This window comes from Bos taurus, chromosome 10 (assembly GCF_002263795.3).
Source record: "Bos taurus isolate L1 Dominette 01449 registration number 42190680 breed Hereford chromosome 10, ARS-UCD2.0, whole genome shotgun sequence".
Taxonomy (NCBI): Eukaryota; Metazoa; Chordata; class Mammalia; order Artiodactyla; family Bovidae; genus Bos; species Bos taurus.
The window spans coordinates 72,467,087-72,490,051 of NC_037337.1; the positions used below are offsets into that span (position 1 = coordinate 72,467,087).

At 40.3% G+C, this 22,965-nt stretch overlaps 1 protein-coding gene across 6 annotated transcripts in view; it reads left to right on the forward strand.

The window, feature by feature from the left end:
- Positions 1–327: 327 nt before the first annotated feature.
- Positions 328–22,965, forward strand: part of PPM1A (protein phosphatase, Mg2+/Mn2+ dependent 1A) — a 50,424-nt gene continuing 27,786 nt past the window's right edge. Inside the window, exon 1 of one of the 6 annotated variants that reach the window (NM_001302772.1) lies at positions 328–537. In NM_001302772.1, coding sequence (NP_001289701.1) covers positions 342–537 — 196 coding nt within the window. In that variant the 5' untranslated portion in view covers positions 328–341. Of the gene's footprint in view, positions 538–4,338; positions 4,711–5,021; positions 5,274–5,307; positions 5,328–5,361; positions 5,504–5,550; positions 6,257–22,965 lie in introns of those variants that run through there. The other 5 variants (XM_024997273.2, XM_059890226.1, XM_059890229.1 and 2 more) reach the window with 5 other exon arrangements.

The following is a 22,965-nucleotide window of genomic DNA, read 5'->3' on the forward strand; positions in this document are numbered from 1 at the left end:
TGGTGTGGGGCTGGGGCACCTACAGTCTCTTAAGGCAACATCCTACCCTAAAGACTAGCCAGGGCTTGACCTGTGACACTCCCAGTGGCCACATTTCTCTAGGGTCCAGGAGTAGCCACAATGGCAGCTCCAACCTGCCGGCTCCTGTCTGCCCCACCCCAGTGGGGCCACCTCAGTGATGTCATACAGGACAAGATTCTCTAATCCTGTTCATTCTGTGACTGTCCTTTAAACAGCTGATTTTCATGACCTGCTATGGTCAGAGAGGATGGAGCAAGGAGGGTCAGGTGAGGGGGGTTCATCCCTCCCAACAAAATTAGTATAGGGGCCTAGCAGCTCATATGTATTTCTTCAGCAGAAAGTGGGTAGCAGAAACTGTAATTTCTACTAGGCTCAGGAAAAGTGAGAAAAGAAAAATGAAAAAAAGAAGAGCAAAGGAGACAAGAAGAGAACAGAAGAAAGAGAGAATAAGAAGGAGAAAAGAGAGAAGAGGAGGACATAAGAAGAGGATATCTGTGAGAAAAATACGTGCAACAGGTAGTGAAGGAGGAGGAGGAAGCGTGTTGAGTGTATGTTCTGCTTGGCTTTGCGGCTCTTGGGTAGTGACTGGCCTCAGTGTGAACGGATGGATGATTCGGCTGAGGGGTTCACAGGTCCTCACCTGAGGGACTACTTACATCACTGAGATCATTTCGAGAAGCCCAAGCCAGGCTGTCTTAGGTGACTATCTTGGATGGATTCACAATAGTAATTTGGCTTTACAAAAAATGTAGACCTTAAGAAAAAATCCTGATTATGGAGGAAAAGACAGGAGTACTGCTGACCAGAGTAAGCTTCCAATTCATCACTGCCTGTCCTCATCCCCAAGCCTCTCAGTTACTAGTCTAATGGCAGACAGTTAAATCCAGGACTTGAAAACTAACCTTTCAGAAAATCACCTTCCTCTTTGGTAACTGAAATACAAACAGATTTCTGAAGCAGAGTAGAACAGTTTTACAATATACCTGTAAAAATTACCAAAGTACGATTAGGGCAATATATTCTTACTGATGTTTTGCCAAAACTGACTATGAACATCCCAAATGTGTGTAGGAGGCCCAAGCAAAGCCTTATAGTTGAAAAGAGAAGAAAATTTTAACCTTCTTTTTTCAATGTCACTTTCCCCTCTTCTAATAGTTTAATTTTGTTTACCCTTAGCATAATATTTAGGGAATATTTAGTACAATATTTAGGGAATATAAAATGTAGTATAACATTAATAATAAGGAAGAGGCTATTATATCAAGCACATTTAACATTTAACATCAAGCACATCTAAACATTTATTTAGATCATATTAAGATATCTTTCTTCCAAATTCTAAACTGTTAATCTTACAACCTATGAGTTTCCTCATGAATACCTTCAATACCTCAATGTTCCTGCAAACTGTATTCAGAAATAAGAAATAGTGGGAAGGTGCAGCTTGACTGGCAGTCTATGGTACACTACAGACTCCTTAAAAAATTATTTATGCTCATATTTCCTATTTTTCTACCTCTTCCGTTATAATTGACTCAGATTCTTCTATAAGTGTAGAACAGAGAGAAGAAAGATGTGGAAGCCTAAAGGAAGGAAGCAGAATGACAGGCAAGACCTTCGAGCTCTTTATAGTTCAACAGTGCCGCTGGTGACCCAGGTTCTGTCTTATGAATAAGAAAATGTGTTTTCTAAGGGTGCTCCAAATAGGGGTAGGCACATGGGCTTTCCATTTTAGAATGGTAATGAGTCCACTAGCATGCTACTCATGCTGTGAGCATGTGGATGTTAGCATGGATGTTAGCAATCCATGCCTGAAGCATTATGGATTCCAATTAGGTACAATTTCAAAGATATTTGATCTAATTTCCTTCTATTTTCTTTTAGCAAATGTGGGGAGAATTAATTAGGAAATATATCCTCAGATAATACTGGGACCAAATATATAAGTGAACTTTATTTTTACTTTGTATACCTGGAAATGATCCTATCTTCATCTTACTCTAAGAAATCCTAACCCCAAAGATACTTGGTAGAATAACACTGAAGTTCCTTGAAGAAGTGGCCTGCCAGTGATCTTTGGGTGATATTGTTTGATACTGTTATTAGGTCCCACACCTGAAAGTGAAAGGAACAGAATCTTCCCAAAAATGTTGAAAAAACTCCAGACAGCTTTTACAGCAGCTATGTGAAAGTCACTCAGTCATGTCTGACTCTTTGCAACCCCATGGACTATACAGCCCATGGAATTCTCCAGGGCAGGTACTGGAGTGGGTAGCCTTTCCCTTCTCCAGGGGATCTTCCCAACCCAGGTCTCCCATATTGCAGGCGGATTCTTTACCAGCTGAGCCACAACGGCAACCCAGTCCAGTACTCTTGCCTAGAAAATCCCTTGGACAGAGGAGCTTGGTGCAGGCTACTGTCCATGGGGTCGCTAAGAGTCAAGCACGACTGAGCGACTTCACTTTACTTCATGTTAAAGTCGCTCAGTCGTGTCTGACTCTTTGCGACTGTTAAGTCCATGGAATTCTTCAGGCCAGAATACTGGAGTGGGTATCGGTTCCTTTCTCCAGGGGATCTTCCCAACTCAGGGATAGAACCCAAGTCTCTGGCATTGTAGGAGGATTCTTTACCAGCTGAGCCACCAGGGAAGCCTAAGCTAAATGACAGGGACAGAATAAATGGGTTGCTTTTGATCTAAGAATTGGAGCAACAAAGTGGTTTCAGGAGATACAAACTAAGCACTTGTATTTTAGGAGATACAAAGTGGGGTACAAGCTCCTGGGATAAAATAGAGAGGCCCCATCACAAATTTACCTTATCCGCCAGAACACTATTTGGATAATATTTTCAGTTGTTCTTTTTAAAGTACCTGCCTCTAATAATGAAGTGTTTAGTTTTTCTTTGTATTTACCAGAGCATCTTTTTAAATCTCAGATCTCAAATCTATCTTTTCTAAAATCTCAAATCTTTAAAAAATTTTAAATCTCATATCTTTAAACTTCTGTTCCTGCAAATGTGGTGTAGGTCAAATCTCCGAACAGGTTAAGTCTCTGACAAGAGAAAGGAAGGACACCCCAGCCAATAGGAGACCCTGCTGGTGATGTACTGCTCCTCAGTTCTGATTCATTGGCCGCCTAGGGTTTGTCATTCTATCCCCAGCGTCTGCAAACAGCGTGGGTCCGGTTTTCCGTGGTCTAGCTAGCTGAGCTGGATTTTGGTCACCTGAACTTTCAGTTTCAACTAGGTTTAGCAGATCTCCAACTCTTAATATAAGCAGCTGTTACGTTTTTATTGTCTTCCGGAATTTGAAATATCTTTCGTTTCTTTAACCTCACTGGAGGTCGTTGGAAGTCCTCAGTGACAGAATCACGTGACTGTCTAACAAGTGCAAATAAATACAATGTGGAACCTCACGAGCTACAGACTGGAAACCGGCCAGAAACTCAGAGCATGTGCCTCGTGTGTGTATCAGTTGCACTCGCATGTGGGTGGATGGCAGTACGGTGTACGGGTAGTAGTTGCCCTTCGAGATGCGAGGTGTGGCTGGGGTACCTGCGAGTGTCTCCAAGGGTCCCTTGGGGGTAGGGTGGCTCTGGAGGCGTGGAGCCTGGGAGGAGGGGGTCTGGCGGCGGCCTGACACCGAGTTAACTTTTGAGCCGCAGCAGCCAGGCCTCGACCAGGCCGCGATCGTGCCCGAGAGAAGTCGAAAGCACGGGGTTGTCCTCCGGCTTCTGTGGACTGCGCCTAAGCAGGGAGCGGTTTGTGTATTTGCAGACAGATGGTAGCGCCGCGCCGGGAGGCCGGGATGCCCCTGGGGAGCGTCTGAGTTCCCGTCGGCAGGCTGCCAGGCTTGGAGGGCATCTCGATTCCTGGGGCTCCTAACAATCGCACACTCCGTCCAACCCAGCGCCGGGGGATTAAGGCCCCGGTTCCGGTTCCGATCCGGGATTCGCGATGCTCCCTTAAGCCTCGGTCTGAGGCCGGGGTAGCAAGCCGACTGCGGCGAAACATACCGGGTAGGGCAGTGACGTCATCTGCGCCCGCCCCCCCTCCCCCCCTCCCCCCCCCTCACCCCCGCCCGCTGGCCGCCCGGCGCTGCGGTTCCTGCCCAACGACATCCGGGTCTCTCCAGCTGCTCCACCGCGCCGCATCTGTAGCGAGGGCTGAGCCGACGGGGAGGGGTGGGGCGGGGCGGGGCAGTCGGAGGCGTGGGGGAAGGGCAGCACGGCGCCGTCGAGAGCGCGCCTGCGCGGGGACGCGCTCGAGGCGGCGGCGGCGGCGGTGGCGGCGCTAGGGGCGGGAGCGCGCGCGGGAGGGAGGGAGCTGTGGTCTCGGCGCCCGCCCGGCTTGCAGCTTCGGGTGCTCCGGCGGCTGCAGCTCGGGAACCGGTGGTTGGGGAGGGGGGGTGGGGGGCGCCAGGCAGGTGGGGCGCGAAAGCTATGACTCTTCGGCTCTTCCTCCTCCCGGACCCGCTCTCCGCCTCCCGCTCCAACGCCCGGATGATCTGAGCCGCGAGGGCGCCGAGAGCCGGGGGCCCGGACGCAGCCCGGCTCCTCCCCTCCTCCGCCCCCTCCCCGGCCTGACCTGGCCGGCCGCCGCCGCGGTGACCCCCCTCCTGCCCCCTCCCCGGCCGCCGTCGCCGCCGCCGCCTCGGCGGACCAGGGACTTGCCCGTCCGCGGCTGCTCCGGGTAAGCGCGACGCTCGGGCCGACGGCGGGCGGGAGGGAGGGCGGCGTGGGCCTGCGCGGCGGTGGCCAGGCCTGGGGCCTGGGGCCTGTAAACAAGCCGGGCGTCTGCCCGGGCGCTCCCGGGAGGAGACGCGACAACTCCACCCCCTGGCCCGGCCTCCTCCCCGGAGCCCGGCGGCGGGCGGCGAGGGGTTAACGCTCCGCGAGGGCGGTGGCGGGGAGGCGGTGGCGGGGAGGCGGGGGCGGGGCGTTTGTGGCGGCGGCCGGGGGAGGGGTCGCGACCCTCCGGCCGCACAGGCCCGGCTCGATGTTAGTAGCGGCGACGCGGACGAGGCCCGCGGCCCGGCCTGTCCCGAGAGCAGCCGGCGGAACTTTTCCCGAGCGGGGAGGGGGCGTCCGGCCCCTCCACCCGCCTGGGCTCCAACCCTTGGAGCGAGGCCGAGAGATAGAAGCGGGGAGAGGCTTCCTTCGGACCGGACTTGGCTTCGAAACACTAAATTTGGGGGAATTTGCTTCAGGTTTTTATGGAGACCGTGCTGAGAGTGAGGTTCTTTCAGAACTCAAGTCAGTGATGCCTCCAGTTCATTCATTATTTAGGCATCGAACAAATCCATTGAAGTAAATCGAACTGATTTCTCTTTTTAACCGTATAAAAGTTCCTGATGCTAGAGTTTAGTTGAGGTGTGGTTCTGCTCTGCTTGTACATGTTAAGTATTTTCTTGAAGGACAGCTGGCTGTGGAGAGCCTCTGCCAACCGCAGTTTTAGATATGTTTTGAAAATCTCATCACCTGAGGTTTGTTTCCCGCCCCCCCCCCCCCCCCCCCAAGTACCGCGGTGCTCTAAAAATCCACAAAGGTCATACTTAAGTTGTGCAAGCCAGGAAGTCTATTCGCCCACCGCCCCACTCCCAACTCTAAATTTTCTTCTGGTTGGAGTAATAAGCCGAATGCATCTTAAGAAGTGACTGGAAGAGTATGGGAGATGTAAAAATCCATGGGAGGTGGTTTTTGTTTTCCCGGAGTAGATGATTTTGACATTACTAAAGGAAATTAGAAATTTTAAAAAAGTTTTTCCGAGGAAAAGGTTTAATCTTTTCAGGCTTGCACGTTGGGGTTTTAAACGCAACCACTTTTTAGGTGCAAAGAACTCTGAACAGAATCAGATTTTTAACAGTGCTCTTCTGAGCCTTAGGAGTTCCAGAACTCTCAGGAGTTCAGCAGGGAGTGCTCCCCACCTGCTCTTTAACTCGGACAATTTCACTTTAATGTTTTTATCTTTTTACATATTGGGCCTTTTCCAAAGTCTGTGGTTCTGTAACTCTTTAGAGATTAGGAAACTGACTAGGGCAATAGTGACCCACCCCACTCCGTGTTTTGTTAAGTGTATTTTGTTTCTTTTGATTTTATTGATTGATTTTGTTTCTTTTGACAATTTGAAGCACAAAGTAACATTTCTTGTTTGATGTTTTAGGTCTGTTCTTACGTGTAACTCAAAAGTATCTGTTAAACATTCAATCATAAAGTGATGATTACTTTTAACCTGCAAGGTACAGCTATACTACATTTTGGAAACTATAATGAACTGCACATAGAAGTTAAGACATTTTTGATTAGATATCACTAGATATTTTTCACATCAGTGAAGTAATTATTTTATGGGAGAGGTATATTAAGACTGGTAAACTTCAGTATATATTTGAGAAATAGAATGGTCGAATACTTGAGTCATCAGAATTTCTTTTTATGTGATGTGTGTGTGTGTTAACATATAAAAGTGGTTTATATTTTAGTTTGAAGAACAAAATTGATGTTTATAAGTACAGTATAAACTGTTGAAAGAAACACTGCTCTAGGAGACAAGAATTGTTTGGTCGTGGTTGTGTTCCAAACATCAGCAAAGCCAAAGGGGTAGATTATCGAATGTTTCTTATTCTCAACATTGTGTATTTAATAGGCTTTGACTCAATGCCTGTTATGTGCCAGGCACTTAGATGTTTCAGCATTCTGACACTGATTTTCTTTCAGGGTTGTGTCTTTCTTGAAAGAATTTTAAGTCAGTGATTATTATTTAGGAAAGATATTCCTATGGGTGGCCTTTGCTGATTTTTCTGTTGGGAGTGAGAAGTCTAGAAAAGCTCTTGGGAGGAAGGCGGATGGAGATTCCACAAGAGACAAAGGATGGTTGAGCCTACAGGTTTGAACAAGCACAGGACCCTTGGTAATTTGATGTGAAGGGCATTTTAAGAACACATTGTGCAGGTTTTCCTGTCAGTTCAAGCTAGGTCTTGCTTATCTTGACTCGTTAATAAACCTTCATTTGAAAATTTGTTCTCTAATATGCAGTTTTTTCAAAGAAATCTATAGTACAGTGTATTTTCACATGGTAAATATTGCTAAGCAGTTAGTAAAAAACCTATACAGTCTTTGAATTTGTTCACATAGCACTTAGACTTTATTAGAATGGCTAATAGCATGTGTAGCTGATTCTGGTTTAACTGCAAATGCTTATTTGTTTGAAAATTTGAAACTAAAGACTGACATATGTCCATAGGGAGCTTGTTATCCCTGAAATGCTCATGCCTGAGTGCTGGATTAATCTCTTAAGATGTGAGTTGGTGATCATGTAGATACAATTAAATAACTAATTGTAAGGTGATATTTTGATGATCCCCTGAATGACACTTGGGCACCTGACTCTGAGTGGTCCTCTTGACTACTTTCCATCCTTACCCAATCAGAGGAAGGAGGCATCCCTTTCAGAATATTTGTGCAAGTGGAGTCCTGTAAGAGTCAAATAGAAGATAAAACAAGGTGTGGCCCTGTGAAATATATGGACCTTAGGGGAAGGAAAAGGTATTGTGAAGCAACTAGGTAAAAGTTTGTGCCTTCCTGTACCTTGGTTAGTAACTTTATTCCAGAATATGTTCTGTCTTCCATCTCATATGTTGGTGACAAACTTTTAAAGATTGAATTGCTTCATTTTCTATTTCACTGTTAGCCAGGAAATTTTCTGACTTGGGATTATTAACTAGTGTTATATGAAAGTAATTTGGGTTAAACTGTATCAGAAGGAGAAGGGGATGACAGAGGATTAGATGGTTGGATGGCATCACTGACTCAATGGACATGAGTTTGAGCAAGCTCCAGGAGTTGGTGATAGACAGGGAAGCCAGGTATGCTGCAGTCCATGGGGTTGCGAACAGATGGACAAGACTTAGCAACTGAACTGAACTGAATATCAAAATCACAAGTTTGATTACCTATATTCTTTCTTTTGTTCTTTCCAATGCCTAATTTGCTCTTATGCACAAGTAATAATTTTATATTTTATTATGAATCTCTAGAATATATTTCTTGATGATTTTGACTTTTGGATGTCCTAGCTATCTGTGTATCTTTACCTAACTTTTCTTTTGCTGAGGTAGGTAGAAGGAGCTAGAGAAAGTAATTAAGAGCTTCTGTATACCTTTATCTGAAATGTGATAAGAGTTTTTAGAATTTTTGTAGAAAACTGAGGGAAAGATAATGAATGTTAATGTGTGTTCACGGATTGTTGATACTGTGTTTATAAATTAAGAGATGTTTTAAACATTTGTTGAGTAAATGATAAAGAAGGGAGTTTCAGTTTTTATATTTCTTAATATGTTTATCTGGACTCCATTTTCTTAGTTTATGTAGTATTCATATTTAGGATATGGATTGAAAGTCACTAGGCTTTTTTCATGTCTGATATGATTTGAATTAAAATCCTATGAAACCAAACTACGTCTAGATACATAGGAAAGTGAATAATAAAATCTGTAATTTATTGACCATTTATTTGCATGAGGCTTTAATTTTCACCACAACCATCTAAAGCATATGATGTTATCTCTGTGTTGCAGATGAAGAAATGTAGGATTAGAGAGTGTAAGTAATGTGCCAGAATCAGATCTGTAAATACAAAACTCCTGAGCAGACTTTTCCCAGTTAGATTATCCTTGTTGTTCCTAGGAATCAAAATTTGAAAAGCTGAATGTTATGCTTCTGATACACATTCCTAGAATTAAAAGGAACCTTACAAATTTATGTAGTATAAGTCTTCCAGTGTGAGAGTCCCTTTTAAAACATTCCATAGAAATTTAAGAAGTTAAGATCATTTTCTCATTCCCAAAGTTTCAAAGTCAACAGAGATAAACAGTTTTATGTGTTCAACTATCATTGTTCAGACTAAGAAATGGAATCAATATTAATTGTCAAATAGTTGATCACCTGTAATGAAGGACTTGGGGAAATGTTTCTGAGTGCATACAGTCAGTGGAGCTATATTGAAGGCTCTAGAGAACATGGTGAAACTTACTAGTGGGGTGATCTTCAGCAAGCTACTTGATTTTTCTAAGCCTCAGTTTTCTTCATCTGTCCAAGTCAAATGGAAAAACCTTTTTCATTAGGTAATCTTTGTTTCACTGCGCTGAGTCTTCACTGTTGTCCGCTGGCATTCTGTAGTTGCGGTGAGCGGGGGCTACTCTCGTTTCTGTGCTCCAGCTTCTCTTTGTGGTGGCTTCGGTGTTGCTGAGCATGGGCTTTAGGCACATGGGCTTCAGTAATTGCAGTACATGGTGACTCAGTAGTTGTGGCGCACGACTTAGTAGTGTGTCTGCAGCATGTGTGATCTTCCCAGACCAGGAACTGAATCCATGTCGCCTGCATTGTCAGGAAGATTCTTAACCACTGGACTACCAGGGAAGCTCTGTCATTAGGTAATCTCGAAGATTAAATGAGATGATCGTGTAAAGCACATGACATGTTTTCTACTGTGAAGAAATAAGTGGTAGCTGCTATTATTGAGTATATGAAATCTAGAGATTCTTAGGGGAATAGAAACTTAGTATGAGTGGGTATATGTATGAGGGAATGGGAGTATGAGAGGGTGGTCTTTGAGCATAGCTTTAGCAGTGAGCCTGAAAGACAAACTAGGAGATTGAGTGGAGGCTTTAGAAGAGGTTGTAAATGTTGTGGGCATATAGACTTCGTATATGAGTACACTAAAAATTAAGAGATAATAGAAAAGAAAGTTGCGTATGAGTAGATTTATTTGACTATATGAAGCTGGAGATAAATTAGGTTAATGATTAGGTGGGATTTGATGGTTAAATAGAGAATAAAGAGTAAGTAATAAAGCAAAGGTGAATGTTCAGACAAGAATGATCAGTAAATGACGGAGGACATGGGTTGGAGTTTTAAAAAGGAAACGGTTCATGATTAGAAATGGGCAAGAGGAGTATTACTACAGAAAAGATGCAAAAGAGAGTGAGAGACATAGATTATTCTAAGTAACTCAGTTCTTCTTATGAAACAAAAAAAATAGTCTTCAAAAAAGGCATTTAGGCTTTGTATGTGGGTCCTGGGTTATTTAAGATTGAAAAATTGTATTGGAACAGTTCAGGTCTTATTAATTCATACCCAAACCATGTTTAATACTTCAAAACTTGTCTTTCCTGTTAACATCTTGTACGGCATCTCTCTCCTCCATTCATTAAAGCATCACGAAATTTTTCCTAAAATACTATTTTCATCACATTATTTCTCTGCTCTATATTTAGTAACTTCCTTTTGCCTCTAGAATTAAGTTTAGAATTCTTGGTTTGGCTTTGACACTTTCCATAGTTGGACCTCAGGACGGATCTATTTCAACCAAACTGGCACCCTTGCCATCTCTGGGCCACACCCTGTACTTTCTCCCTCTCAGTGGAGCTTTGCTCATGCTAATTGATAGTTCAGAATTCTTATCCCTCCTTCACCAGCTTTTGTTTTCTTCTTTATCAAAGCTCATTTCTAGTATTTTCTCCCCCACAAAACCTTTCCTGATCTCCAGAATGTTTCATTTCTCTTCTCTTTGTACTTCCATAGTATCATCTATTATTTGTACAGCTTTAATCATATACTTTACTGTGAAGTATTTGTGTTTTAATTATAATTGTGTGCTCAATTTACTTATAAAATTCAGAAGGGAAAAATACAATATCTTTACTGTATCCAAAGCCTGGCACAGGGCCTGTGGATAGTGGACATTCAGGTATTTTTTATTAGGCAAAATCTACCTGGAGGTGGGTGTGATTGCTGTAGCAGAGGTAGAAGAAGTTACAGGCTTTCTGGTGGCAGATATTTCTGACTCTGTTCTCACTCTCTTTTTAAATATTATTTTGGTTGAGCTTATATATATATATATATATATTTTTCCTGCCACATTACTTGGCTTGCAGGATCTTAGTTCCCCAGCCAGGGATTAAACCTGGGCCCTGGCAGTGAAAAAGACAAGTCCTAACCACTGGACCACCAGGGAACTCCCGAAACCTACATTTTTAACTGCATGAAGATTGTGCAAATCTGAACGGTGTCGAGTTGTTATGTTAGTGTAGAAAATTATGTTGACTCTGAATCTAAGGATTTCATCTTACCTTCCTGTGTTTTGGCTTTGAGGTTTAAATAGGACTCATAGCCATCCCATTCATCCCTTTCCAGAGTTATATTTGCAATTATTATAATCAGGCATTCTTTTAAACAGAAAGGAATTGTGGAATCACAGCAACTAGACAATGTTATCAGTTTAAAAAGGGAGATAGGAACTTCCCTGGTGGTCCAGTAGTTAAGAATCCTCCTACCAATGCAGGAGACATGGGTTCAAGAAGATCCCACATGCTGCCGGGCAACTAAGCCCATGTGCCACGGTTACTGAGCCCAAGCTGTAGAGCCCATGGGCTGCAGCTGCTGAGTTCACATGCCGCAGCTACCGAGCCTGAATGCCCAGAGCTCGTGCTTCGTGACAAGAGAAGCCCCTGCAGTGAATGAAGCCTGCACAGTGCAAAAAGTAACTAGAAAAAGCCCGAAGCAATGAAGACCCAGTACAGCAAAAAAATTTTTTAATTAAATAAAATATTTTTTAAATAAGTAAAAATGGAAATAACTATCAACTTGTGACTTTTAACTTTTAAACAAATGGCTAATATATGAATAGTCTGTATTCGTATAAATCTCTAAGCTAAACTTAAGCTTTATCAAATTGTTAACTGTTTCTAGAATTTAGAAAATAGTACAGTTTTCTTTATTGAATTTTTTGAGTGGATAATTGTATATAAGGAGTCTGTGATTGCTTAGATCCATTAATTGGAGCATGATACTAACGAGACCAGAATCACGAATTTGATTCTTTGTGTGCCTCTTAACTTTTTCTGGCTTTGACATTAGCTTGTAACAATGAGAGCTAATGTTACTGACCACTTATATGCCAGTTATTATCATAGACATTTTGAAGTACTAGCTCATTAAATCTTTTATAACTGTCTATATGAGATAGATATTGTACTATTACTACTTGTATCAACAGGTGAGGAAGTTAAGACAAAGGTTAATTTTCACAGCTAATAACAGAAGCCAAATACATGTCCTTGGACTTTTCAAGTAATTATATATGTGTGTCACTGCAGTTTCATTGCTTCCTGGTGAAAATAACTTTAGACAATTGTGAATTCACAAGAGTGAATCTTGTGAGTTACAGTCTGAGGTGTAAGTATAAACTAGAGTTGAAAACGACAGTATCACATGTCATGTCAGCTTCCTTTAGAACTTTTCATCAAAAACAACTATTTAATTTTTTATATAAAAAGCACTTGTAAGTTAAAGCTATAATACAACTAGTACTACAAGTCATACATAATTTTGTCTTATGGCTTATTTAATTCATGCTCACTTCTGTGACACCCACTGACATAAATGATTTCATCAGCCCTTTATTCAAATTAAATTCTTAGTTTAAGAAGATAGTCTTAAACACAAGGGCTCATAATAGATATTATACTATAAATAGAACATTTTGTAATAAGGTTTATTAAAGGTAAATTCCTTGAAAACAGGGATCAGGTTTCATTTGTTTTAAATATGCGCTCAGTATATGATTATTTATTCTTTGTAGTCTCCCTGCTCATTTTCTGATGAACGTGTGTGTGTGCTCAGTCGCTGCAGCCGTGTCTTTGCGACCCTGTGAACTATAGCCCGCCAGGCTGCTCTGTCCATGGGATTCTCCAGGCAAGAATACTGGAGTAGGTTGCCATGCCTACCCACAGGACAAAGAAAATTGAATATGAGCCAGAAATATAGCAGACTATGAGACAGTATAGGTCACAGATAATCCAGTTTAAATTTAGCCTGGTGCTTTGTGTTCATCTGTGATAATACTCTTGTCAGGCAGGGATGTAGATAAATAGGTTTTTTGTTTGTTTTGTTTTGAGTCATGCTGTATGTGGCTTAATTATTTTATATTAAAATATGCTATATAGGAACTGTTGTACTCCCTCAGAGAATAAGACCATAGTTCATTACCAACTTTGAATGTCTTGGCTTTTTAGCATTGCTCCTTGTCTTTGATTATGAGTGGTAGAAAATTGTGTCATATTTGGCATGTCTATTTGAGATGCAGGTTTCCCAGGTTGCTCAGTGGTGATGAATCCACCTGCCAAGCAGGAGATGTGGGTTCAATCCCTGGGTCAGGAAGATCCCCTAGAGAAGGAAATGGCAACCCACTCCAGTATTCTTGCCAGGGAAGTTGCAGGGACAGAGGAGCCTGGCAGGTCACAGTCCATGGGGTCACAAAAGAGTCAGACATGACTTAGCGACTCAACAACAACAACAGCTGTTTGAGATGCAGCTTGCTTATTTTGTTAACAAAATTTAGTAATGAAAATATTAACAACGAGGCTAAGCATGGAGTGGCAATGTATATATGTTTTTGTGTGTTTAGTTTTACAAACAGAATTGCAAAACTTAACCAGACTGTTGGAAAACATTTTTGCAGTATTCTGTCATGCTTCAGAATATAAATAGATAGTAACAGAATTTTCACTTTTCATAAAGCTACTGCTTTTTACTTTTTACTTTTCTACTGCTTTTCATAAAGCAGTAGAGTATTATCTTTGCCAGGAGTCTTTAAGGCTGTTTTGGACATCAAGAGGCAGATCTTAGAAGTGGCAGCTTGTGTTTTGTGGTCAACCCATAATTTAATTCTGTTATTCCATATATGTCATCTTCATTTTCTCTGTCTGTATAAATACTTCCTGATACTGTTAGCAAGTACTTTAACAGCCAGTCAGCCATCTAGAGTGATCTTGTACTGGTGTACTACAGTCAGTAGAATAAGGATCTCTTTAAATGCAAATGGAATTATTCATTTTATACTGTAAAACTCCCAGACTAAGTTCAAGATATTTTTGTCTGAAATCACACTTGGCTCCCGGAAATTAATCCTTTGAGTTTAAATCTCCTTACACTTTGCTTCTCACATAGAAAAGTCTTTTTTAAAAAGTCTTTTAAAAAAAAAAAAAACCCATACATGAATGTTGAATGAGCAAATGAATAACAACCCAGGGAAAGAGAATGTATAGGCTGTAGCTTCTAGTCAAAACTACATCTTTTCTCTTATCTCCTTCAGCATATCTCATGTGGCATTTTAGTAATGAATGTGTATCTAATGATGTTCAGAAACTTTTAAAAGTCATTAGTGAACAGTAATCTGAAAATCAAGTTTTTGACTGGTAAATTAGAACTATGCATTCTGTAGAATAACAACGGAAATGGTAGGATACAATTTGTTTATAGGTCAACTTCTATGAGAATACCTTTTCCTTGACAGAAAACAGTTTCTAGTGCTGTTGACAAGGGAGAAGTCATGATAATGATGTCATATATTAATCAGATGTCACTATGTAATGCTAAATATTGATACCTATGAACAAAAGAGACATGTTTCCTTTGAAAAAGTACTGAACTGGCTGAGGAAGTCAGCTATTGTTTTCTGGGCCAGTGTGTGAATCTTCAAACATGCAAGGATTAAAAAACAGCAAACTGGGAATTGAATCCACTTCTGAATATCTAGACAAGTTACCCAAAACTGAGAAATTTAAAATGGTTAACAGATGAGGCAAATTGAGATTGTGAATACCAGAACAGTCTTAGGAAACTTTAAAAACTAAATAGCTCTATGCCATCTAAATCATTTAATATTTTGCTTATACTATAATGTTTAGTAGAAATAGCTCAGTATCTAATTTTATAGTCACTAAATCCTCTAAGTCACTGATTAATTAAGCTTAGGTATTCTTCAGGCAATTGTGTACTTCTAAAGTTTACTTTAAAAAATTGTATAGTAATTTCTACATAGCTTTGTAGAAGTGTAAGAAGAGTATCTTATGGAGAGTGTGATTCACATCATAGCATGTCTGGAAGGTGGTGATAAATTAAAAAATCATGAAACATGAAGGAAACATCAGAAGTGGCAAGCTCTGTCTCACACTTTGTGAAATTGAAACTGCTGCTAATATCTGTGTAAACTGACTGTAATTTGGGTACTAAATGACTTGTGTCATGAGCTTTATGGAAATACTATTTAGCATAAGAGCTTTATCTGACTTGTTTTCATTGGTTTGATTAGTCAACTTTGATTTGCTTTTTGAAATTTAATTTTTAAGATTTTAATTTGGACTTTTAAATTAGTGTATATTTAACTCAATTAATAATATTTTGTATTAGAATTCATTTGGGTGAAATTTAGTTTATTGACAGAGGTTAAGTAATTATTTAGTTGAAAGAGTGAAGTAAATATTGAAGCTGTAAGATGAAGAGATACTGAACAGCTGAGAAACTTTCAGATAACTTTTTTAATCTGAAAAAAATTTAATATAGTCTTTTTCATGTTGCTACAAATAATGTCATCTTTTTAAACCTTTTTATACAAAATAAAATAAATAGAAAGCCATATAAAATCATAGTAATTCTTTTAATTTTTTTATAATTATATTTTTCTCTTTAATTTTTTAAAATTTATTTATTTTAATTGGAGGCTAATTACTTTACAATAGTATAAGTTGCTTTACAATGCTATGTTTAGCTTCTGCTGTACAGCAAAGTGAAGCAGCTATATGTATGCATATATCCCCTCTTCTTTGGATTTCCTTTCCATTTAGGTCACCACAGCGCACTGTGCTATACAGTAGGTTCTCATGAGTTATCTGTCTTATACATAGCAGTGTGTGTATGTCAGGTCCAGTCTCCCACCCGCCTATGTCTTTATCCATTCCTCTGTTGAGAGATTTTTAGGTTGCTTCTATGTCCTGGCTATTGTAAATAGTGCTGCAGTGAACATCGGTGTGCACGTAACTTTCTGAATTGTGGTTTTCTTTAGGTATATGCCCAGGAGTGGGATTGTGAGGTCATATGGTAGTTCTGTTTTTAGTTTTTAGAGAAACCTCCATACTGTTCTCCATAGTAGTTGTACCAATTTACATTCCTACCAGCTGTGTAGGAGTTTCCCTTCTCTCCACACCCTCTCCAGTGTTTGTTTGTAGACTCTTTAATGATGGCCATTCTGACCAATGTGAAGTGGTACCTCATTTGTTGTTTTGATTTGTTTTGCTCTGATACTTAGTGAAGAGGAGGAGGAGAAGGGGGCATCAGAGGATGAGATGACCGGATGGCATCACTGATGAAAATGGACATGAACTTGGGAAGACTTCAGGAGATGGTGAGGGACAGGGAGGCCTGATGCGCTGCAGTCCTTGGGGTCACAAAGAGTTGGACATGACGCCGCAACTAAACAACAACAATAGTTAGTGATATTGAGCATCTTTTCATGTGTTTGTTGGCCATCTGTATGTCATCTTTGGAGAAATGTCTATATAGATCTTCCACCCAGCTTTTTGGACTGAGTTTGTTTTTCGGTATTGAGCTACATGAGCTGTTTGTATATTTTGGAGATTAATCTTTTGTCCATTGCTTCATTTGCAAATATTTTCTCCCATTCTGAGGGTTGTCTTTTCATCTTGCTTATGATCCTTTTTGCTGTGCAAAAGCATTTGTTTAATTAGGTCCCATTTATTTTTGTATTTTCATTACTCTAGGAGGTGAGTCCAAAAAGATCTTGCTTTGATTTATGTCAAAGTGTTCTATGTTTTCCTCTAAGAGTTTTATAGTTTATAGCCTTACATTTGGTCTTTCATTCATTTTGAATTTATTTTTGTTTATGGTGATAAGGGGGAGAAGGCAGTGGCACCCCACTCCAGTACTCTTGCCTGGAAAATCCCGTGGATGGAGGAGCCTAGTAGGCTGCCTGGTGGGCTGCCGTCCATTGGGTCGCACAGAGTCGGACACGACTGAAGCGATTTAACAGCAGCAGCAGCAGCAGCAGCACTGAATCTGTAGTTTGCTTTGGGTAGTATAGTCATTTTCACAGTATTGAGTCTTTTAGTCCAAGAACATGGTATATTTCTTCATCTGTTTGTGTTTTTTATTTCATTCATCCGTATCTTATAGTTTCCTAGGACTTTTGCTTCCTTGTAGGTTTATTCCTTGGTATTTTATTCTTTTTGTTATAGTGATAAATGGGATTGTTTCCTTAATTTTTCTTTTTTAAAATCTTTTCTTTAAATTTATTTATTCTGTTTTTGGTTGAGCTGGGTCTTTGTTGCTGCTCACAGGCTTTCTCTAGTTGCAGTGTGCGGGTTTCTCATTGTGAAGGCTTTTGTTGTGGGACAAGGGCTCTAGGCACACGGGCTTCAGTAGTTGCGGCACACAGGCTCAGTAGTTATGGTTTGCGGTTCAGGAGTGGCGACTTACGGGTTCTAGAGTGCAAGCTCAGTACTTGTGGCACACAGGCTTAGTTGATCCACGTCATGTGGAATCTTCCTGGACCAGGGTCGAACCCATGTCCTCTGCTTTGGCAGGCAGATTCTTACCCAGTATACCACCAGGGAAGTCACGAGATTTCTCTTCCTAATCTTTCATTGTTAGTATATATAGGAATGTAGAAGATTTCTGTGGGTTAATTTTGTGTGCTACAACTTTACCAAATTCACTAATGAGCTCTAGTGGTTTTCTGGTGGCATCTTTAGGATTTTCTGTGTATTGTATCATACCATGTGCAAACAGTGACAGTTTTACTACTACTTTTGCGATTTGGATTCCTTTCATTTCTTTTCTCTGATTGCCATGGCTAGGACTTCCAAAACTATGTTGAATACTAATGGCGAGAGTGGATATCCTTGTGTTGTTCCTGATCTTAGAGGAAATGCTTTCAGTTTTTCACAATTTAGAATGGTGTTTATTGTGGGTTTGTCATATATGGCCTTTATTATGTTGAAGTATGTCCCCTCTATGCCTACTTTCTGGAGAGTTTTTATCATAAATGGGTGTTGAATTTTGTCAAAAGTTTTTTTCTGCATCTCTTGATGATCATATGGTAAAAAATCATAGTAGTCTTTTTAAATGGCTTTATTAAGATGTAACTAAAATAACATAAAACTCACCCATATGAAGTTTACCACTCTGTAGTTTTCAGTGTATTGACAGAATTGTGCAACCATTACCACAGTTTAATTTTAGAACATTTTCATCACACCCAAAAGAAACCTTGGTTTTCGTTAAGAGTCACTCCCTATCCTCTTCTCCCCCAGCCTTTATCAACCACTCATCCCCTTTCTGTCCCTGTAGGTTTAGATATTTCATATAAATGGGATCCAGATAACTTTTTGATCAGTGATTTCTAGCCTTGATAAACATCTTGTATATCTCATGAGATAGCCAGCTAGAAATAATTTAACCTCCTTTTATAGCTTAAATAATGACTGTTTCCTCCTTCTATGACCAGGACAAATTATTCAATAATTGTAAACACTATCCAAATGTAAACCAAAAATCAGACTCTTCACTAGTAACTTCAGGGAATACATGGTCCTCACCTCCAGAAGTGCTTTTCACTGTGGGTTGCTCAGTAGCCCCTTAGCTTCCCTAATATGTTGATCTAATAGCCATTTCTCTCTTACCTCATAAACTCAGACTTGCATGAATTCATTGAAATATTTTCCTTTGCAGCTGGCTTGCCTGTACCCTGCCTTCTTACTCTGTCATAAACACAAGAATGAGGAAGAATTAAAAGCAAGAAAGGGAAAACAGATAGATGCTCAGGCTTGGGAGGGACAAAGAGCAAGAATAGAAATGGTATAAAATTTTCAAGGAGATTGAATTTGTGGGCAGAAGAATAAAAAAATTGGAGGTTGCTTAGAAGAGAGTAAGATCTAGAGGGAAGAAACAGAAGGTAAAAATGTTATATTAAAAGATAAGAAAAGTGAAAAGTATAGGAAATTTTCAGTTCTAAATTTTGAATTTTAGTCATATGTCTGTGAAACACAAATGATGAATCCATTTTTTGATGAAGTATGATGCCCTTATTTTCTTTCCACAACTTCGTAGAAATGTTCAACTTGAACCATAGTCATAGGTTTTTTTTGGATTGTTCAAAGATCCTCAAGTTTGAACCTGTGCAGACTGGGAAATTCCTATCACCTTGGAATTATTCTTTAGAGAAATCCCACAGAGAATAAAAATCTCACTGTGCCCCTGGGCTTTCTGGATTGAAGGAGCAGAATTCTATTGTGAGTGCTCCCTTATTGGGCTGCTTCAGAGTTCTAGAATTAGCCAGAGAATGGCACTAATTGAGAAATTGCTGCTGCCAAAGAAAATCTTACTTGATTTGATAGAGCAGACCTTCTGGTTGAATTAGAATTGTTAATGAGATTTTAGGGGTACTCAGTCCTCCCAAAGATCTGGACTCCCACATAATAGCTTTAAAGTCAGTAAAATCCTGTAATGAAGCAGGAAATTTTGGGGGGAAGGGAACACAAACTAATAGGAACTGTTAGTACCTGTGTTTGACCACTTGGCTGATATGTTTAAAATCCTATATCAGAAACATGCTTATAATAAAGCATAAAATCCTTATCAGAAATATGCTTATAATGTTTTATATATACATTTTTTTAAGAAACAGCTGATGAAGATAAGTTCAGTAAGTTCAGTTCAGTTCAGTCGCTCAGTCGTGTCCGACTCTTTGCGACCCATGAATCGCAGCACACCAGGCCTCCCTGGCCATCACCAATTCTCAGAGTTTACCCAAACTCATGTCCATCAAGTCAGTGATGCCATCCAACCATCTCATCCTCTGTCATCCACTTCTCCTCCTACCCTCAATCTTTCCCAGCATCAGGGTCTTTTCAAGTGAGTCCGCTCTTCGCATCATGTGGCCAAAGTATTGGAGTTTCAGCTTCAACATCAGTCCTTCCAATGAACACACCCAGGACTGATCTCCTTTAGAATGGACTGGTTGGATCTCCTTGCAGTCCAAGGGACTCGCAAGAGTCTTCTCCAACACCACAGTTCAAAAGCATCATCTTCGGCGCTCAGCTTTCTTCACAGTCCAACTCTCACATCCATATATGATCACTGGAAAAACCATAGCCTTGACTAGACGGACCTTTGTTGGCAAAGTAATGTCTCTGCTTTTCAATATGCTGTTTAGGTTGGTTATAACTTTCCTTCCAAGGAGTAAGCGTCTTTTGATTTCATGGCTGCAATCACCATCTGCAATGATTTTGGAACCCCAAAAAATAAAGTCTGACACTGTTTCCACTGTTTCCCCATCTATTTGCCATGAAGTGATGGGACCAGATGCCATGATCTTAGTTTTCTGAATGTTGAGTTTTAAGCCAACTTTTTCATTCTCCTCTTTCACTTTCATCAAGAGGCTTTTTAAAGTTCCTCTTCACTTTCCGCCATAAGGGTGGTGTCATCTGCATATCTGAGGTCATTGATATTTCTCCTGTCAATCTTGATTCCAGCTTGTACTTCTTCCAGCCCAGCATTTCTCATGATGTACTCTGCATATAAGTTAAATATGTTTTCTTTATAACAGTTGAGATTTCTTATTTAACAGATAAAATGTGTTATCTGATTTATGTGAATGATTTTAATATTGGAAACCAAGTTTACAAAATGACTGCATATAATTTGCTTTAATAGCAAGTATTCTTTTATTTACAAAGAATTACTGTATATGTAATATATGACTGTTTTATAGATTATTTATACTGTAGAAGGAGAAACTTAAGAGTACTTGTTGATTTAACTACTAGTCTATAAATTGAGCTTTATTACAAGAATATTTAACCAGAGATACCTGTGAAAATATTTTTAGTCTTGAGCAAGATTGGAGTAATATTCTAAAGACCTTGACCTGTGAACTGCAAACTGATGTACCATGTACGAAACTTCTATCTTTAAAGGAAGATGTGAAAATTTAGATTGCTATTGTTTAAGTATATTTAGAAAATATGAGATACCAGAAGAGCATTTGTTGAATGAGATTAAGCCTTACTGTATAGTATAAGGTACCATTATTTTACTGATGTCTTCTGATCCTCTCAGTGGAATAAATGTTGATAATAGGGTCTAGGGAACTCTACAACTCCTATGTTACAGGTAGTTGACATGAACAGAGAGATTAGTTAATAGTTCCAGAGTTTCCAGGAGCACTGCAATGTCCAAGTCTTAAGTTTCTTAGAGGACTATTTATATTTATACTACTGATTATCATTGGAGAATTTAGTTTTCTTTTTCACTTTTCTCTCATCCATTGGTTGTAGGTTTTTTGAAGTGAATGTAATTTTCACATTTCCTCAACTTAATGAGCTAATTTACTGCATTTCTTTATAATCGGTTTTTTAAATCATTCTTTGAGTTTTTAATGTCAACAGTTCTTTTACTTTGATTTATTTTTAATTCTATTGAAGTTGATTTATAATCTCCCAGTCCTTCCCTCCCCTACCCTGTCTCCCCCTTGGCGCCACAACTCTGTTCTGTGTCTGTGAGTCAGCTTCTGTTTTGTAGATGCGCTTGTGTCATTTTTTAGATTCCATGTATAAGTGAGATCATATGGTATTTGTCTTTCTGAGTTATTTCACTTAGTGTGATAATCTCTGGGTCAATCCATGTTGCTGCAAATGACATTATTTCACTCTTTTTAATGACTGAGTAATATACCATTTCATATATTCATGTATGTATATTCCACATCTTCTTTATCCATTCATCTATTGATGGGCTCTTAGGTTGTTTCCCTGACTTTGCTGTTGTAAATAGTGCTCCCTGGTGGCTCAGATGGTAAAGAGTCTGCCTGCAATGCAGGAGACCCAGGTTCGTTGCCTGTATCCGGAAGAACCTCCCCCACCCCCAACCTTCCCCAGAGAAGGAAATGGCAACCCACTCCAATATCCTTGCCTGGAGAGTTCCATGGACAGAGGAGCTTGGCAGGCTATAGTCCATGGGGTTGCAAAGAGCTGGACACGACTGAGCGGCTAACACTTCCACTGTCATGAACATAGGGGTGCATGTATCTTTTCAGATTATAGTTTTGTCTGAGTATATGCCCAAGACTGAGATTGCTGGATCATATGGCAACTCTTATTTTTCGTTTTTTGAGGAACCATCATACTGTTTTCCATAGTGGTTGCACCAAATTTACATACCCAACCAATTAAAAAACAATCTTTATAACTTCTAAAAGTGGCATTTAATTCTTTACCAATTTGGTAATTTTTAAATTTCTTATTTTTCATTTTCTGTTTTTTTTAATCTTATTAAACACTTCATATATAGTTATTTTGTATCTTAAATTCACTAATTCTATTATTAATATGTGAAGTCCTTATGAGACAGGAAGGAAACGGGCAGGGCACAACCATTAAAAGAATGACAGAACCCTGAAGAGCAGGATACCACAAACACTGGTTGGAACCTAGAAGGCCCAAGAGGGTAGGCAGAAGACTCAGCTCCGAGAGACCTAGTGCCTCCTTACACACTCATTGAAATACATTAGCATGTGCTAAATGGCACACCTACAGGCACGGTGATAGTTCTGAGGGTGCCCTTAAAGGCCAAACAGTGGATGGTACCCCAGTTCCTAGAAATATCTGCCACTTCTCAAAGATAGTTAGAATATTCCTTCCACTTCTTAGCCTATGAAATTACTCAGCCCATAAAAACTGGCCACCCCCATACCCCGAGGCAGGAAGTTCTCACCTTTTCAAACCGACCACCTTCTGTCTGTGGAATGTGTATCTCCCAGAGCCGCTCTCACTTTCCTAGAGGACCCCATGCCTTGGGGCTGCCTCTCTGACCCTCAGGGACAGCCTGTACTCTGTGTGTGGAGTGTGTGTCTTTCTAAATAAACCCTAATTTCAGGCTCATTCTTGAATTCTTTACAGTGAGAAGCCAAGAACCCTTCACTTGGTGGCCTGTCCCACAGACTCACTCGAGACCTGGAATATGACCATCCTCTCACACCCCATTTTTCCTACAACACTAAGGGAGTTATATATGCTATGTTAATTCCTACTCATGA